Source organism: Vombatus ursinus, unplaced genomic scaffold (assembly GCF_900497805.2).
Source record: "Vombatus ursinus unplaced genomic scaffold, bare-nosed wombat genome assembly UNPS02014848.1, whole genome shotgun sequence".
In the NCBI taxonomy this organism is placed as follows: domain Eukaryota; kingdom Metazoa; phylum Chordata; class Mammalia; order Diprotodontia; family Vombatidae; genus Vombatus; species Vombatus ursinus.
Window position 1 is genome coordinate 2,001,394 of NW_020954626.1, and position 19,848 is coordinate 2,021,241.

Below are 19,848 nucleotides of genomic sequence, written 5' to 3' on the forward strand. Positions count from 1 at the left end.
GCAATCTGATATAAGCTATACATATGTATTCCTATTAAACATATTTTCACATCAGTCATATTGTAAGGAAGAATTAGAACCAACAGAAGGAACCACAAGAAAGACGAAACAAAACAGAAGGAAAAAAAAAAGCAAATAGTATGCTTCAATCTGCATTCAAACTCTATAGTTCTTTCTTTGGATGTGGATAGCATTTTCCATCACAAGGCCTTTGGAGATGTCTTAGATCCTGGCATTGCTGAGAAGGGCTAAGTGTATCAAAGTTAGTCATTGCACAACGTGGCTGTTATTGTACACAATGTTCTCCTGGCTCTGCTCACTTCACTCAGCATTAGTCCATACAAGTCTTTTCATGTTTTTCCTAAGTCTGCCTGCTCATCATTTCTTATAGCACAATAGTATTCCATTACATTCATATACCACAACTTGTTGAGCCATTCCCCAATTGATGGGTATCCCCTCAATTTCCAATTCTTTGCCACCACAAAAAAAGCTGCTATAAATATTTTTGTACATGTGGGTGCTTTTCCCATTTTTATGATCGCTTTGGCATACAGCTCTAGAAGTACTATCACTGGGTCAAAAGGTATGCACATTTTTATAGCCCTTTGGGCATAGTTCCAAATTGCTCTCCAAAATGGTTGGATCAGTTCACAACTCCACCAACAATGCATTAGTGTTCCAATTTTCCCACATCTTCTCCAACATTTATCATTTTCCTGTTTTGTCATGTTGGCTAATCTGATAGGTGTGATGTGGTACCTCAGAGTTGTTTTGATTTGCATTTCTCTAATCAATAGTAATTTATAGCATTTTTTCATATGACTATAGATGGCTTTAATTTCTTTATCTGAGAACTGCTTGTTCCTATCCTTTGACCATTTATCAATTGAGGAATGACTTGTATTCTTATAAATGTGACTTAATTTTCTACATATTTTAGAAATGAGGCCCTTATCAGAGACACTGGTTGTAAAAATTCTTTCCCAGTTTCCTACTTTCCTCCTAATCTTGGTTGCATTGGCTTTGTTTGTGTAAAAACTTTTCAATTTAATGTAATCAAAATTATCCATTTTGCATTTCATAATGTCCTCTATCTCCTGTTTGGTTATGAATTCTTCTGGTCTCCATAAATCTGACAGGTAAACTATTTCTTGCTCTCCCAGTTTGCTTATAATATCAGCCTTTAATCTAAATCATGAACCCACTTTGACTTTTTTTTGGTATATGGTGTGAGATTTTGGCCTATGCTTAGTTTCTGCCATACTCTTTTCCAGTTTTCCCAGCAACTTTTGTCAAATAGTGAGTTCTTATCCCAGAAGCTGGGGTCTTTGGGTTTATCAAAAAGTAGATTACTATAGTTATCGACTACTGTGTCTTGCATACCTAACCTATTCCACTGATCCACCACTCTATTTCTTAGCCAGTACCAAGGAGTTCTGATGATTGCTTGACATTTCTTACAAGATTGTACCACACTTCTGTATTCTTCTTCCATTACCTTCCCTTGCATCCCATTTTTGGTACCTATTATTTTAAAATTGAAATTATTCTATGAGTTGGCTAGGCAGCCACATTTATTCCTCTGTTTTTCTCCTCATCAGAATTACCTTTCTGTCCTCAGAATTTCTTTTATGAGAGCTTCTATCCCTCTTGAGTTTATTTCTCCTACACAATCCCTGGTCATTTCCCTTTCTCTTGACCCTCTGACACAGACTCTACCCAAGGGTAGAAAAGGAAGCAAGATCAGGTGATGCAGTGCCTGTGTCTGATAGCCCATAGGATGTACATATCAGACTATGCTTGGCTTTTCTTTCTTTCTCTGTGACAGATTCAAAAATGAAATGTCTACTTTCCCCAAAGCAGAAAGACTACTAGAGTTGAAGCCAGGAGACCTGGGTTCAAATTCTGCCTCAGACACTAGCTGTTTGTTACATGTATTACCTATCTTACAGGACTGTTGCAAAGAAAGTATTTTTGCAAGCTTTAATGCACCATATAAATAGTGACTATTACTCAGCATTGTGGACAGATAACTAGACTTGGATTCAGAAGATCTTAGTTTGAATCTCATCTCAGACACTTACTAGCTACATGACCCTGGGTAAGTCACTTAGTTTCCCCCAGTTTCAGTTACCTTATCTGAAAAGTGGGAATTATAATAGACTTATCTCACTGCTGTTGTGAGGATCAAATGAGAAAATATAAGTAAAGTGCTTTGTGAGCCTTAAAGAGCTGTATAAATATTAGTTATTATTATTTAAATTATAATTATTCTTTGAAATTTCCGATCTGATTAATACAAGGTTTCGTTGGAGTGGCAGGGACTAGCAGTGTAGAATGATACATCCTATGGGCTATCAGACACAGGCACTGCACCACCTGATCTTGCTTCCTTTTTTTTTTTTATTATAAATAACATGAGAAGGCTCACTGATGGGTTAGTTACATAATGTCATGATGCATCAATAAAACAAACCCAAAAACTTTTAAAGTAGGAAATGACTTAGTGCCCCATGAATGGTAAATGTCATAGGAACTTGGCTCACTTTCTTAGAAGCACTTATCTATAAGAAAACTCCTAGACTCCACTTCCTCCCCTCCCTCACCCCCAACAATCACTTCAGAAAAGAAGGGAGAGAAGGAGAAACATAAACCAATACAATGGACATTATTTGATGTTCTGCTTGCTATAGAATGAGTTCGGAAAATTGAACTCCCTCATCACTATTGTATCAGACTTCTGTGCTATGTTTGTGGTTTATTTCCTGAACTCGTCAACTTGTCCCTCCTGGCCAGGTAGCCCTGTTATTGTCTACAACAATATTACTTCCTCTGTTGTTTTTAACCATTAAGCATTCTCTATTTAGTTTCTGATTATCTTAAAATGAGCATATGTTTTTAATATAGAATGCCACCTTGCTCCACTCTTCCTTTTGCTCTTTCTCTATTCTCTTCTTTCTGAATAATGAATTCCTTTCCACAGCCACAGTCCAATCATGAGTCCCCATCCTACCAACTCTCTGTGGACTTTGCTTTCTTACATTAAGATGTTCAGGTTATCTTATTACCCACACTCTGTGCATTTGTGTAGTCATCATCTTAGGCCATGGCTTAAGCTTAGGCTTTTAGCCTAAGCCAGAAATTATCTTAGACTAGCTTCTTTCTTGAATTTATCTTCTGTGAATTACTGGGAACCTTTACTGGTTTTTTTCTTCCTTGGTGGTGGTTATACTCTATGGTGTCTTGCTTGGTGGATAAACATGCAGTTTTCTCCATTCTTCCTCCTCACCCCTTCCCCCCCCCTTTTTTTGTTTAAAGCCCTTGTGATTAAATTTGTAAGATTATATGCAAATACATTTTTACCAGCTCTTTTTAGGTAAACTCTATCCTCTGGCAACAAATTTATTATGCCTATATTTTAAACCAAAGTTCAGAAATTCATATTATGTTCTTGGATACCATCTTTAACTATCCAATCTTATGAAGCCTCCCACACTGGGGACCAAGATATCAATGTATGAAAACTACTACAGGGAGTCAGAAAAAAGAGATATAACCTAATCTGAACCAGAAATTTATGGAAATCTTCATGGAAGAGGTATGTCTTAAAAGATAGTTGTAAGCAATTACAAATGAATGTTCTGAATCAAAGACTTAATACTTTTTTAATGAAAGTATTAAGGCTGTAAATATACAAATAAGTGACTGTTTCTGGAACTGCATATCCATTAGAGTATAGAAACTGTCATATTAAGTCAAAACCATGGTCCATCTAACCCAGTATTATGACTTAACATCTAAGTACCCAGTATTATATGACTAAGTGACATGTGGTACAAGAACAAAATTGGGTTCATAGTTGTCTTACATGACATTCAATTTGGTAGATTCTTATTAAATGTTTTCTATATGTAAGTCTGTGTGTTAGGCACTGGAGATATAAAGGTAGGTGGAGGAGATCCTGCTCTTAAGCTTACAGTTTAATGAAGGGAAACACATATACACAAATAACTGTGATAGAAGGGAGAGTGTGGTGAATACAAAGAAGAGGTCTATGGCAAAATGTTTAGAAAATTTAGGAGGGAGAGATCACTTTCACCCAGTAGGTAAAGGCAGGAAAAGCAGGGTGGGTATGAGGCAAGGATTCGTGGAAGAGATGGCACTTGAATTGTACCATAAAGGGTAAGATTTCAATAGATAAATGATAGTAAGGAGATGAGTGTCCACTTGGGATTTGGGGAATGAATGTGAGCAAAGGTAAGGTGATGTAAAGGGGGTAAGTCAAGAATTAAAGATGAGGATAGTCTAGTCTGGAATTAAGTGCACACCAAGAGGAGTAGTAAGAGATAAGTCAAGAAAGGTAGGCTGGGGCTAGGATGTAGAGGATCTTAAATGTATGGGGTCAGGAGTTTATATTATTCTGCATAGGCCTTAGGAAGTCACAGAATATTTAAGTAGAGGAATTGTACAGTGACATGCTCAGAGTGAAAGATTATAGGATTTAGAGCTAAAAGGCACCGTAGAAATCTTCTCCCAGTCTTTTATTTTACAAATAAGAAAACTGAGGCACAGAGGGGTTAAGTGACTTGCTGAAGGTCACAGAGACAGTAAGTGGCAGTGGTAGTCAAACTTAGGTTTTCTAATTTCCTATGCAGCATTCTCTCCACTACACTAAGAACAGACTGAAGAAAGGATAAGACTGGAAGCAAAAAAAAAAAAAAAGCAAACCAAAAAAACACCTGTGTTAGGATGGTAGTATAGCATCCCCCCCACCCCACACACAGAGACAAAAGGGCACGAAGTAGGGTGGTTACAGTACAAACAAAAAGGAGAGAGTAAGAGTAATAGTGAAGGTAGAATGAATGAATGAATGAATGAATGCAAAAAAAGGATTTATTAAGTACATAGTATGTGCAAACCACTATGCTTTGGGTGTACAAATAGCAAAGTAAGAACATACATTATCTGGCAAATAATTTGACTCACAAAGTACAGGAAAAAATTTAAATGACTCCAGTTACAAGCTTGGGTGATGACCAACAGAAATAGAGAAACCAAATGAGGTAGGAGAGTTTTGGAAGAGGGAGTAGAAATGAATAATTTTGATATGAAGGCATGAGTATGAAGTGCCAATGCCAGCCGAATATCTAGATGGTTATATCTAGGAGGCATTTGGAAACAGGACACTGGAAATCTGAGGGGAAGGTGGGGAGGGGGGCGAAGTTACAGATTTGGAACTTTTCTACATAAAAGTGATTATAAATAGAAACAGAGATCACCAACGAAGAGTGGGTAGAAAGAAGAGAAACAAGGACAGAACTTTAGGGGATATCATGAGATTAAGAAGATGAGAGGGAAGAAACATGAGGATACAATGTAACAATCCAAAAGAAGACTTAGCAAGGAGATGATCTGTAGTATTAAATGATGAAGAGAGGTTAAGGAAGTCAACACATAAAAAATATGATTGATTCCCAAACATCCAAATTTCTTCTCAAATATCCTAATTTCCATTAGTAAATTCATGGGTAACAAGACCACAATGAGTTACATGAATCTTTTTTTTTTAAATGTTATTAATATTTTCAAGCTATATAGTCTTCTTGAGGAAAAAAAAGTCTTTTTTAGTAGACACATTAAACATTAGGGCTAAAAAGGGCCTGAGACCACCTAGTTTAACCCCCTCATTTTTTCAGATAAAGAAACAGGTAAGGTAAATTAATTAGCTTAATTTTACGTGTCTGGCTAGTGAAAAGACCAAGACAAGAACTCTTTTCCTTCATTGTCTTAAATATATCTCATTCCAGTGTCCTGAGTATATCAGAATGTCCCCTTGACACGGCTTTCTTCAATTGCATCTTCTCATATTTTTCTCACTTAATTACTTCTTAGATTTGGTAAATAATGCCCTCTTCACTGTATATAGACCATTCATAGTTCTTGGGCCTATGATCTTCTCAGCATGGTCTTTTCAGACTTAAAGAGTCCTAATATTTTTAATACTGTCATCACAGAGTAACCTCCCATACCTTTAATCATATTAGTTACTCTTCACAAACTAGTTCTATTTTAGCTTTGGTGTGGTGAGGCTGCAGAAGAATTATGGTTGTGTATAAAGGTAAGCTTTTTTTGTTTTTAATGCCATTCTTGGGAATGGTCAGTCTTTTCCTAGCCCTTTTGGTTATAGCAATACCTTGAGCTGACCTCTTCAAGGATCAGTCTATAATGATTTTTTGAGTCTCTTAGTCTTATGAATTTGTGTCAATTCCTTAAAGATTTTAGATGTCAGATTTTTATAATCAGAATTGGTAATCACAAAGAGTTCTTACAAAACATTTTAAAAAATAATTCAAGATGCATTTTTGTTACACAAAATTTTCTTGAACTCAACAAATCCAAAACTGAATTCATTTTTATACCTCAGAAACCCACCCCTTTTTTCTTCTGAGAAACAGAACTTCCTTATTTCTGTTGAGATTGCATCATCTTTCCAAACCCCATCTTTTCCCTTTCTCTTCATATCTAATCAGTCTTATAGATTCTATCTTCACATCTCTGAAATCTCTCCCCTTACTTCCACTGAGGGCAATTACTTCAGTTCACATCAAGACTTCTAGCCTGTACCTGTATAACAGCTTCCTTACTGGTCTCACTCCTTTCAGTCTCTTTCATCTCCAATCCATGCTTCATATAGCTACCAAAATAATTTTCCTAATGCACAGGTCAGACCAGGTCACATCTCCCTTTCCCAATGTTTCCTACCCTTCCCAAGCTTCATTGGTTCCAATTGCCACTAGAATAAAATACAAACTCCCTAGCTTAGCAATTAAAGGCCTGTAAAATCTGGCTCCTGCTTACCTTTACAGACTTACTATATATTAGCCCCCTTTAGGCAACTTAAGATTTTAGCCAAATTTGCCTATTTCCTGTTTCCTGATCTCCACATTCTATTTCCATGACTTTGCACAAGCTGACCTCCATGCCACACTCTTCCATAGGCTTTTTTTTTTTTTAACTGATTATCAACATAAGACTTTTCTTGAGGGTAGGGACTGTCTCACTTTCGAAATTATATTCTCAGAGTCTAACAATACCTCATAATATAATGGTTTTCTAATGCTTGATTCCCCTCATTTTTTAGTGTCCATCCTGAAACCTGCATTTACTCAACAGTGTCCAAAATGTTGTATTTCACAAACAGCATATCATGTCCCTGAAGGCCAGGACTGTTTGGCTCTTGTCTTTGTATCCCCACTGCCTTGCAATTCCTAACTTGCTGAAATTTAACTTATTGAGTCACAACTGATAGATCAGAAGGCCACTGTTCTGTAAGTTTAGCTTAATTATTTGTTTCTCTGCATGTATTATCTTGCATTTACGGTTCCTTCCTGACCATGTCACCACCTATTCCTCAATACAATCTAGTATCTCCCTATCACCTCCAGAATCATCAGGCAAAATCCTCTGGTATTCAAAGCCCTTCATAACCTGCCCCCCCCCCCCCCATCCCACCCCAGTCTCCTTATACCTTACAACCATCCACCAACTCCCAGGTCCCTATGTACACTGCTATCCAGTGATACTAACCTCCTTACTGCCCCTCATACAAGACATTCCATCTACTGACTCCAGGCACTTTATTGGCTGTCCTCCATGCCTGGAATGTTCTCCCTTCTCATCCTCAACCTCCTTAAAGTCCCAGCTAAAACTGAACCTTCTACAGGAAGCCTTTCCTGATTCCTCTTTATTCCAGTGCCTTCTATTGATTATTTCCAATTTATCCCATCGCTAGCTTATTTGCACAGTTATTTGCATGCTGTCTCTCCTAGTAGACTCCTTTTATTGAGCTCCTCAAGAGCAGAACACAGTGTTTAGCATAATGCCCCACACATAACAGGCACCTGATAAATATTTAACTTCATAGGATCATAGGTCTAGAGCTTGAGGGACCTGAAAGGTCATCTCATCCAACTCACTTATTTTTACAGATAAGAAAACTGAGGCCCTAGGAGGTTAAATGACTTACCCAAAGTCATCCAAATAGTAAGCATCAGAGGTAAGACTGCAGACTTTTCACTGCCTCTCCCTTGCCTACGATGAAACTGCTGTTGTATCATTTAGTCTGACTCTAAGTTTTCTTGGCAAAGATACTGAAGCGGTTTGCTATTTCCTTCTCCAGTGTGTCCCCATTTTACAGATGAGGAACTGAGGCAAAAGGGGGTTAAGTGGCTTGCCTAGGGTCACACAGGTAGTAGGTGTCTGAGGCCTGATTTGAACTTTGATCTTCCTGATTCTAGCCCTGGTGTTCTTTCCACTGCACCACCTAGCTGCACCTATAATGAAACTAACATACCATTTTTCTTCCCACTTGCTCTCAGACCTCATAGCCATAAGTTTTTCTTTTTTTTCAGAAGAGTAAAACTTCATTTGCAAACATGAACATTTTCCTATCTAATCCTTCCTCCAAATCTTTTATAACAGTGTAAAGATTAGTTTTGGTCCTGATTTCTAAGCCCTGATTTACATCAATTTACATTTACCTGTCCACAGTAGGACCTGCTTATCTAGACTTTTTGTTTCCAGTCTTTAAGCTACTTCCCTATTCTGGAAAACAATCTTCATCTCCAATTTTGAAAGAACTAAAAAGTTTAAAACTGTCTCTGGTATAGAATCTCATCAAGGGATTTTTAAAAGTTTAAATAGATTTTTATCCATAATAGCCAGTCTGTGTTCTTTCTCCCACATACCTTTAAGCTTCACTGGTATGCCTATCCAACTCCAACTGCAGAATCATTCCTACTCCATATTAGAAAACCATTACTGACTTTGAAGAGAGTTGACATTGAGCTATTTTTCCTATAGGTCTCACTATCACGTTATTGATTCTATCTCACACAGTGGCAGGGTCCCTGCCCTTGTCATTCAGTCAACAAACATTTTATTAAGCACTTGCTATGAGCCAGGCTATATGCTAAATGCTGGAGATACAAAGAAAGGCAAAAACATAGTCCTTCTCCTCAAGAAACTCACATCTTATTGGGGAGACAGCAAGCAAATGATTATGTATACACAAGACACAGTCAGTATAAATGGAAGAAAATCTCAGCGTTGTACCCCAGTGGTTTACTACCGATTTTCATTCTTTATGCCCAAGTTTCACCAGTTATCCAGTCTCCTGCTCAATAGGATCTCTGCCAGTTGCCAATCCCATTACTTAATTGAATGAGCAACTTGTATTCTGGACCCCTTGTTGACAATACCATAGCACAACACTTTCTGGGTTTTAGATTAATTTGTCAAAAAACAAAATAAGCCTGTCTTATCTATTATTTAGGGTTACTTTACAGACCAAATAAACTTCAATGATCCACATTAGAAAGGAAGAAGTGTGGCTATGAAGGTCAAGGGTGGGGCCTATAGGGTCTGTTACATCAACTCACACAAGTAGCTTAGGAGATATGATGGTGGAGTACAGTAGTAGTAATAATAATAATAATAATAATAATTATAGCAACTAACATTTACACAGTGCTTTGGAGTTTACAAGGTGTCTTACATATACTGTCTTATTTGATCAATAAGAGGATGATATGAAATGGGAAAGATGGTAAATTGAAACTTCTGGAATAAATGAGGGGAAATAAGGAAAAATATCAAATGATGTTGTGAAAAGGAGTGAAGGGGGGCAGAGCCAAGATGGTGAAGGAAAAGCAGGGACTTACTTGAGCTCTCCCCCAAACCCTTCCAAATACCTGTAAAAAATGACCCTAAACAAATTCTGGAGCAGTAGAACCCACAAAAAGACAGAGTGAAAAAAATTTCCAGCCCAAGACAACCTGGATGGTCGAAGGGAAAGGTCTGTTGTACCAGGCTGGAAGAAGACAGCAGGTCAGTGTGGATGGCACTGGCACAGACTAGGCCCCAGCAAACCTGGAGCAGGCCTCAGGGGATGGAATCATGAGCAGCTGTGGTTATTCCCAGACATCTCAACCCACAAACACCAAAGACAACTTAGGAGGTCAGTAGGAAAGGTCTGTCAGACCTGGGTGAGAGAGGAGCATAGTTGCAGCCCAGAGGTGGTGGCACTGGCAGGGGAAGCAATTGCTTCCACAGCTCTTAGCCCACAGACAGTAAGGGGATCAAATGACTGATCAGAAGGAGATTACAGAGATTTCTTTGCTGGCAATGAGGCAGGATTCTGTTGCTGTGTTCATACTTGGATTTGAGTTGCAGTACTAAGGTGAGGAGGAGCACTGGCATAGCAAAGCTTGTGGCAGCAGTGGAGAGGGAACCCTCCTCACAGTTGCAGGGCAGAAAAGAGTGCTTGTGGTCACTCACAGATCTGAGTACAGGCCAGGAGAGGAGTAAACACCTCTCCTTAGATAGTATCACCTTGGAAGAACCGAAAACTTAGAGGTTCCTACAAGTATCTCTGAAAACAGCTGCATAAAACCTCTAAAGCATGGGACAGTACACCCTCCACACTAGAAACAGAGACCTACCTTAACAAAGAGTTAAAATGGCTGGAAAATGAGCAAAGAACAGGAAAAAAACTCAGACTACAGGATCTTACTTTGGTGACTACAAAGATCAAAACACACACTCAGAAGAAGACAACAAAGTCAAAGCTCCTACACCCAAAACCTCCAAGAAAAATATGAATTGGGGGCAGCTAGATAGTACAGTGGATAGAGCTCTGGCCTTGGAGTCAGGAGGACCTGAGTTCAAATTCGGCTTCAGATACTTGACACTAGGGGTGTGACCCTGGGCAAGTCATTTAACCCCAACTGCCTCACCAAAAAGCAAAAACAAAACAAACAAACAAAAAAAAAAGAAAGAAAAATATGAATTGGTCTCAGGCCATGGAATAGCTCAAAAAGGATTTTGAAAAGCAAGTAAGAGAAGTAGAGGAAAAATTGGGAAGAGAAATGAGAGTAATGCAAGAAAAATCATGAAAAAAAATTAATAGCTTGCTAAAGGAGACTCAAAAAAATACTAAAGAAAACAACACCTTAAAAAACAGACTATGCCAAAATGTAAAAGAGGTCCAAAAAGCCAATGAGGAGAAAAATGCCTTAAAAAGCAAAATTGGCCAAATGGAAAAGGAGGGCAAAAGGCTCACTGAAGAAAATAATTCCTTAAAAATTAGAATGGAGCAAACAGAAGCTAATAACTATGAAAAATCAAGAAATTATAAAACAAAACCAAAACAATGAAAAAAACAGAAGACAAGATGAAATATCTCATTGGAAAAACAACTGACTTTGAAAACAGATCCAGGAGAAATAATTTACAAATTATTGGAGTACCTGAAAGCCATGATTAAAAAAAAAAAGCCTAGACATCATCTTTCAAGAAATTATCAAGGAAAACTGCCCTGAGATTCTAGAACCATAGAGTAAAATAGAAATGGAAAGAATCCACTATCACCTCGTTATAGCCAAATTCCAGAGTTCCCAGGTCAAGGAGAAAATATTGCAAGCAGCCAGAAAGAAACAATTCAAGTTTTATGGAAACGCAATAAGGATAACACAAGATTTAGCAGCTTCCACATTACGGGATAGGAGATCTTGGAATATGATATTCTGGAGGTCAAAGAGTTATGATTACAACTGAGAATCACCTACCCAGTAAAACTGAGTGTGATCAATGGGGGAGGAAAATTGATATTCAATGATGTAGAAGAATTTAATGCATTCTTGAGAAACCAGAGCTAAATAGAAAAATTGACTTTCAAATACAAGATTCAAGAGAAGCATAAAAAGGTAAACAGGAAAGAGAAATCATAAAGGACTTATTAAAGTTGAACTGTTTATACTCCTACATGGAAAGATGATATTTGTAACTCATGAGACCTCCTTCATTATTGATATTTGTAAATCATGAGACCTCTTTCATTATTAGGGTAGTTGGAGGGAATATATATATATAGACAGAGGGCATAGGGTGGTTGAACATGAAGAGATGATACCTAAAAAACAAAAAATAAAGGGGTGAGAGAGGAATGTACGAGGAGAAGGAGAAAGGGAGAAGAAGAATGAGGTAAATCATCTCACATAAAAGAGGCAAGAAAAAGCTTTTACAGTGGAGGCAAAGTGGGGGAAGGTGAGAGGGAATGAGTAAACTTTCTTCTCATCAGATTTGGCTTAAGGACAGAATAACATATACACTCAATTGGGTATGGAAATCTATCTTACCCTACAGGAAAGTAGGTAGGGAAGGGGAGAAGAGACAGAGAGGGTGATAGAAGAGAGGGAAGATTGGGGGAGGGAGTAATCAGAAGCAAAGACTTTTGAGGAGGGACAGGGTCAAAGGAGAAAATAGAATAAATGGGGGGAAGGACAGAATTGAATAAATGGAGAGGGCGGGATAGGATGGAGGGAAATATAGTTAGTCTTTCACAACATGACTATTATGGAAGTATTTTGAATGACTACCCATGTATAACCTATATCGAATTGCTTGCCTTCTCAATGAGAGTGGGTGGGGAGAGAAGAGGGGAGAGAAATTAGAAGTTTTAAAAATGAATGTTAAAAGTTGTTTTTTACATGCAATTGGGAAATTAAGATACACAGGCAATGGGGTATAGAAATCTATCCTACCCTACAGGAAAACAGAAGGGGAAGGAGATAAGAGAAGGGAGGGGATGACAGAAGGGAGGGCATATTGGGGGAAGGGGTAATCAGAATGCACGCTACCATAGGGTGGGAGGATGGGAGAGAGGGGGAGAAAATTTAGAACTCAAAATCTTGTGGAAGTGAATGTTGAAAATTAAAAATAAATAAATAAATTGGAGGGGAAAAAGAAAAAAAATGATGAGCAGGTGAATTTCAGAAAAACCTAGAAAGGCTTACATGAACTGATGCTTAGTGAAGTGAGCAGTACCAGGAGAACACTGTGCTCAGTAACAGTCATATCGTGCAATGATCAGCTATGATATACTTAGCTCTTCCCAGCAATACAATTGTATAAGACATTTCCAAAAAGACTCATGATGAAAAATGCTATTCACATCCAGAGAAAGAACTGATGGAGTCTGAGTGCAGATCAAAGCATACTATTTTCACTTTTTTGTTGTTGTTTTTTCATTTTCCTTTTGTTCTGTTTCTTCATTCACAGCATGATTAATGTAGAAATATGTTTTATATGATTGCACATGTATAACCTATATCAGATTGTTTTCCATCTTGGGGGGGAGGAGAGGAAAGGAGAAAAATTTGAAACTCAAAATCTTTCAAAAAAGGAATGTTGAAAATTGTCTTTATATATAATTTGAAGAAATAAAATAGTATTAAAGCAAAAGAAAAGAAAAGGAGTGAAGAAGGAAAACAAAGTAACTTGGGATCAATAACAAATACAGTATGAATAAAGAGAAGCATAGAAAGATTTACATGATTTGATGCAGTCAAGAAAACAATAAAAAGAATGACTACAACAATGTAAACTGAAAGAACACAAAACAATCAAATGTGAATGTTACAAAATTACAAAAAAACCCTCATAGCTCCAAAAAGAGTTGGAAGACACCCCCACCCCATCTTTGTAGAGGTGGGAGATCAATGGGTATGGTACTTAACTCATATTTTTCAATTTTTTTGATATACCACTCAGTTTTACTGACATTTCTCTCTTCTTTTTTGTTTAAAACATATATATATATATGTATATATGTAATATGAGATGGTTCTGGGAGAGGGATTTTGGGTGATGTAAAAAACTCCCAAAAGATATTAAAGTGTATTTTTTCAAGTACATAAAGCAGGGAGAAAATGGTACCTGCTGAGCAAAGACTATAGGATGAGAATGCTTCAAAGAACCATCTTATTTGAATTTCATATTGGATAGAGTCATGGGCCTGCAGTCAGGAAGATCTGAGTTCAAATTCTGCCTCAGACAGACACTTACTTGCTGTGTGAACCTGGGCAAGTCACTTAACCTCTGTTTAACTTACTTTCCTCAACTGTAAAATAGAGAGAATAATAGCACCTATCTCCCAGCATTTTTGTGAGGATCAAATAAAATAATGTCTGTAAAAAGTCCTTAGCATGCTGCCTGGCACACAGTGGGTGCTACATAAATGAGTATTCCCTTCCCTTACTTTCCCCTTTCTTCAAAGAGTCAGAAGAAAGAGAAGGCAGAAAGTAACTAGGGGACATAAAAGGAAAAAGATAAAGTGAGGACAAGAAAATTAATAAAGAATAATAAGAAGAATATCATTAAAGAATTATTAAAGCATAATAAGAAAAAATCTACAAACCATGGGGATACAGGAAGGAGGCCAATAGAAGGGCAACAGAGAACTTGAGAGGAGAAATAAAGGTGTTGAAGGCGGAAAAGAAAGGAGAAATTTCAAGTAAGTCACAAAGGGCTAATTAAAACCAAGCAAATGTAGTGAAAATCATAAAAAACTAGAAATGCATATTAAGTGGAAGGTAGGATATGCAGCCTATTGGCCTCTGAGGCACAAGCAGGAAAATGGAAGAAAAAATAGAACTAAAAATGTTTTATAGGGAATTGTGTTGAGGATTTTTGGGGGTGGGGCTTGCTGTAATGGGGAAAAAACTGTAAATTTTTTTTTAAATATACTTTAAAAAGTTTTTAAAACCTATCAAAGGTCACATGAAAAGGTATAAAATAATACTATGAAAAATATCAAGAGCCAGAGAACACAGGGGAATTACATACTATTTGTATGATATTTTATAACTATATTTAGTATACAGGAATGTATACTCTCCCTCATTAGATTGTCAGTTCCTTGAAGATTATATATACATATAGATTTATAAACAATATACATATATTTACACAGATACGTGTATATGCATACACATACACATTCACTAATGCCATCAAATGTCTCCCAAAAATAAAAGGTGACATTTTAAATACCAATATTACTCTAGTACTTTCAAATGTTTCAAATAATGGAACATCACAATCTCTGAAAGGGTATTAAGAGTAACATGGTGGATGTGAGTAGGTTGCAATAACATAAGGAACATAGTTCAAAGACTAGGGAGAAAGGGATATCTTGGAGAAATGAATGTTAGAAAAAGATGGGCTGATGACTTTATAAGGATGAACATAACTGGACAGCCCTAGTACTTTCTTGTATTCTGTCAATATCAGAAGAAAGGGAAGAGGTCGATAGCACCCCTGGTTGTGGAAGATACAGCGAGTCAAAAGTTGCAGAGGATGGGCCAGTAGGTATGTGATCTGCACCATTAAAAGGATCATTCAAATCAATGAGATCATAAATCCACTTTAGTATTTCCCCCCAAAGACTTTCAGATATTTCATCTCATTTATATTTCCCAAATAGCACAGAATACTTATTAGTAGACAAGTATAAACTTGTGGAATTTAATTTATCCATTAATCATGACCCTTTACCACAACAAATGCTAACACATAATCCTTTCACCGGTGTTAGTTTTAATCGAGCTAGACCTTATCAATATAGATTTGGTATTTTAAAAATTCGTATAACAGTATCCAGAAAAAAATGTTTTCTTCAAGGTCTGCAGTATAAACCACTTACTAGTACATTCAAAAGCTAATTTAAAGAGGATTGGATTAGATATCCTTCCTTCTAGCTTTAAATCTACTATGATCACATAGCCTATTTAAAGTTACACTGCTGTGAACTTCTGAAGCGTCAAAATGAAACTTGAAACTATAAAACAAAAATGAAATCATCGTACTAGCTTTGTGACCATTTCAAGTTTGAACTGCAGCTCCACGCTGTGATTTCGTTTCCTTTCAGTTATACAAAAGAAGTGTAACAAATGACATCGTAGTAAAGCTCTCAAACAGTCTAATACTCTACTTTAACGTTGCTAATTTATGGAGAGAGGGGGAAAAATTACCAAGTGCCTATCTGTACAACTAACACTCAATATATGTGGAAGTTAAACACTGGGAATGTCTAACTCTCAAGGCAGGGTGAAGGAATAATAAAGTTGTTCCCTAACGGGTACCTAACTCTTCGTAGTCCCGGGGGCAATAAATCACTGCTCGAAATAACACAGAGAAGAATTGTAGTGGGGAGCAAGAAACAAGGGAAATGAGAGGGGGAAGGGAAGCTCCACCTACACCTTATCCGAGGGGTAAGGCATTCCAGGAGACGGCAAGTAAAGAAGTGGCATAATACAGGCGGAAAGAGGAAAAGAAACAGAGAAGGACGGGAGGGTGGCTAGGGAAAGGAGGGGAACAGAAGGAGGGAGGGGAGGAATGAAAGGCAGGAGAAACGGAATGGAAGGAAAGGGAAACGGGGATAAGAAAGAGGGGAGGAGGGACAGGGGGAAGAGGGAAAGCAAATACAAGGAGGAGGGGAATGCAGGGCAGACTGGGCGGAGGGGAGAGGAGGAAAGAAGGGGAGGAGGGAAGGGAGGGAAATCTGGGGGCATCCTCAGCCACGCCCTACGGCTCGGCCCGGGAAGGCCAAATGGGAGGGAGCCAGAGCTCCGTGGCCGCCCCGGCCACTCTGGCCGCCCCGGCAGCCGCTGCCTTACCATCCTTAGCAGAAAGCCCCAGAGCAGGGCGGCTGCGGCCGGGAGCAGCCGCCTCTTCGGCCTCATCCTCCTCGGCCCCTGGAGCGTCGGTTCCAGAGACCGTGGCTGCCGCTCGGACCCGGCTCGGAGGAGGCCGGCTCCGGCCCGGTCCACTCCACTTCCTTCCGGCTCGGACCCTAGGCGGGTGGCTGAAGCCTGCGGGGCGCCTGCGGTGGAGCGGACCGCGACTTCCGCCCCGACGTGTCCAGCGGGGGCGGGGCGGGGGTGGGTGGGGAGGGATGGGGAGGACTGGAGGAAAGTCCCCACGCTTGGCTACGCCCTGTGGGCGGGTTCCGTTGGGGAGGGGCGTGACTGCAGGGGATGGGCGGAGCTGTCACTTCTGACCTCTCGCTCCCCAGCCTTTCCTTTTGCGTTCCCCTTTTGCACAGTTTTGTACCCTCATAACCAACTCTCTCCTCTACGGTCTGCCCCACATTCCTTTCAAGGCCTGTCCTAGTCCCCACACTCCTAATTCCTCTCTGGCCCGAATTAAGATTGTACCTTCTAGAACTTGAAGGCATGACCTCTACAGGAATTCACAGCAGCAATAGAGCCTCCAATGCCTCTATTTGTACTCACTCATCTTTCACCAATCATGGAAAATGTTACTGTGGTAGCTCGGGGGAAAGCTTTGGACTTGGCATGAGAGGACTTGGGTTTGAATGCAGACCGAGTGTGTGATTCTGGGCAAGTCACTTCCTGGCTCTGGGCTTCACTTTCCTCAGCTGTCAAATGAGATTAATAATACCCGTACTATCCAATAGCAATAAGTAGTATTCATATAGCATTTTAAAGCTTGTAAAGACCTTTACACATGTGATTACATGAACTAGTCAGAGTCATTGCCGTGGAAGGTACCTCCCAGCCACATCAGCCGGCAACCTAGGCATTTTTTTCTTTTCTCTCTCACTCCCTATACTCAATCAACATCCAAGTCCTCTGACCTATATCTAATTAGTGGTCAAGTCATTTCCACCCTCATAACATCTCTCCTATATGCCCCTTTTTCACTTCTGATACTGCAACCACCTTGATGCAAGCCCCTATCCTAAAGTGTAGGTCCCATATCACTCCCCATTCAACAAACTTCAGTGGCTTTCAGTTACCTCCAGGATTAACTTATAAAAACCTTCTGACTCTGAAAGCCCTTTATAATCTGGCTCCTTCCTACCTTTCCAGTCTTCTCACACCTTACCCTCTTCTACATACTAAGATCCAGGGAAGATGGCCTCTTCTCTGTTTCTTAAACAAGATACTCCATCTCTCTACTCTGGGCATTTTCCCTGGCTGACACTATGCCTGGAATTCTCTTCTTCCTCATCTCCACCTCCTGACTTTCTTCAAGTCCTAGCTAAAATTACACTTTCTACAGGAAACCTTTCCCTATGCTCTTTAATGCCAGTGCCTTACCTCTGAGAATACCTCCATTAATTTATATGCATTATATAATATTTATGTACACATACATATGTATGTATAAATGTATCATATACATCATGCTTGTGCATAGTTATTTGCTTGTGATCTCCTCCATTACACTGTGATCTTGAAAACAAGGACTTGTTCTTTTCCCTTTTTCTTCAGATCCTCAGTGCTTAGTTCATACTATATGCCTGGCATATAGTAGGCATTTAATAAATGCCATTTGACTGACATAACTAATGACTAAGGTGGGATCTGAATTTAACAGTTCCCATCTCTAAGTCCAGAACTCTATTCACTGAACCACATGGTTCCCTGGTTTATTGTTAAGTATCAAAAGAGAAGGAATCTAAAGAAGCTTTAAAGTGCTATATACCAATTATTATTGTTACCAGATTTGTGATATTGAGCAAGTCATATAATATTTTTGAGCCACAGTTTCCTTATTTGAAAAAAAAATGAGGACAATATATGAGACTCATCATACCTTCCAAACTGGTTGGAAGTGTAGTAAGGAGGTGTTAATGGGAGATCATCTGGTTGCTCAGGCTGGAACTCAAAAGATATCAATACTATGTATGTCTGTGTGGGAGGGGCTAACATTCATTTATCAATCCATACAACTGGTAGGATGCATAATGGTTAGCACTAAGTCTGAAGTCAGGGAAGGCTTGAATTAAAATTTGATCTTAGACAACCATGTGACTCTGGGAAAATAATTTAACCTCTATTTGCCTCAGTTTTTTCAACTGAAAAATGAGTATAATTATAGAACCTACATCACAGGGTGATTGTGAAGATCAAATGAGATAATATTTGTAACATACTTAGCACAATGCCTGGCATATAGTAGGCACTATATCAATGCTGCTGCTGTTGTTATTGTTGTTACTAATGGACAATTGTGCTGGGAGAGATTCAGAGTTTAGATAATTGGCATTAGCCACCAGAAACTTACGTTCTAGTAGTCTGCAAGTATGAGAAATCTATAAAGTAGAAAGTATGAGAATAGGTGCCCCTGGTCTGGTACTTAAGCCAGGTTTGTGAATTTTGTTGATTCTCTTAATCAATTCATTTCAACAGGCATTTGTTACATCTCATCAATGTACAGTTTGAGGCACTGGGGATACAAAGAAAAAAGAAAAAGTTTCTGCTCTCAAGGAATTTGCATCCTATTCTAATCAAACCCCTGTTGTTGTTTTCACTTGTGTCTGACTCTTATTTTTATTTTTTTCAGAGCCACAGACAGTTAATCTTTCCTAAATGAGATTAGGAAGAGAAATGAAGAAACCACTGGTAGTAAGTAGTAGGAGGCAAAAGTGTCTTCTTGAGTCTGTCATTTGATGAAATAGATTTTCAGTTACTATGCATTTCCCTTGCTTTTCCATGTAGTACACATGGCAGAGACTTGGGAACCCACATGCCTGAAGTCAGGTTACTCTTATGTTCCACAACTACATTCTTCACAGGGCTGTTACTGCCACTGAAGTTATCAGTGCCCCAGATGAAGATAGTGCTGGACTGCTCCCACAAATCTTTATCTCAGTCTTCATCACAAGGAGGGCATTGCTCTGTGTTCACAATCAGAATCTCCAATCTGTAGTTCCTGAATTGGCTGACAACATGCAGCTTTTGTCACTAAAGTTTGAGATAAAGCTTGAGATGTAGTGGCTGATTTCAGCCCAGGGGGATCTTGGTGGCAAGTGTCGAAAAGACAGGTACACAATTTGTTTGCAACAACAGGGTGCTTCTTTCTGCATTTGATCAGATGATAAGGGAACCTGCAGGCCCTGATCTGATGGTTTTTATTCTATGGTCCTTATATAAGCTTCTCTGGATCTAAAAAAGCAACGCAATTGCTATCCAT

At 38.8% G+C, this 19,848-nt stretch overlaps 1 protein-coding gene and 1 pseudogene across 2 annotated transcripts in view; both read right to left on the reverse strand.

Annotated features, from left to right (window-relative positions):
- SPPL2A (signal peptide peptidase like 2A) overlaps positions 1 to 16,764 on the reverse strand; it is a 69,557-nt gene extending 52,793 nt beyond the window's left edge. For both annotated transcript variants that reach the window (XM_027840839.1, XM_027840838.1), the window contains exon 1: positions 16,521 to 16,764. In XM_027840839.1, the coding sequence (XP_027696640.1) occupies positions 16,521 to 16,586 (66 nt within the window). In that variant the 5' untranslated portion in view covers positions 16,587 to 16,764. The remainder of the gene's footprint in view (positions 1 to 16,520) is intronic.
- A 2,580-nt stretch (positions 16,765 to 19,344) lies between these two features.
- Positions 19,345 to 19,848, reverse strand: LOC114026983 (annotated as a pseudogene).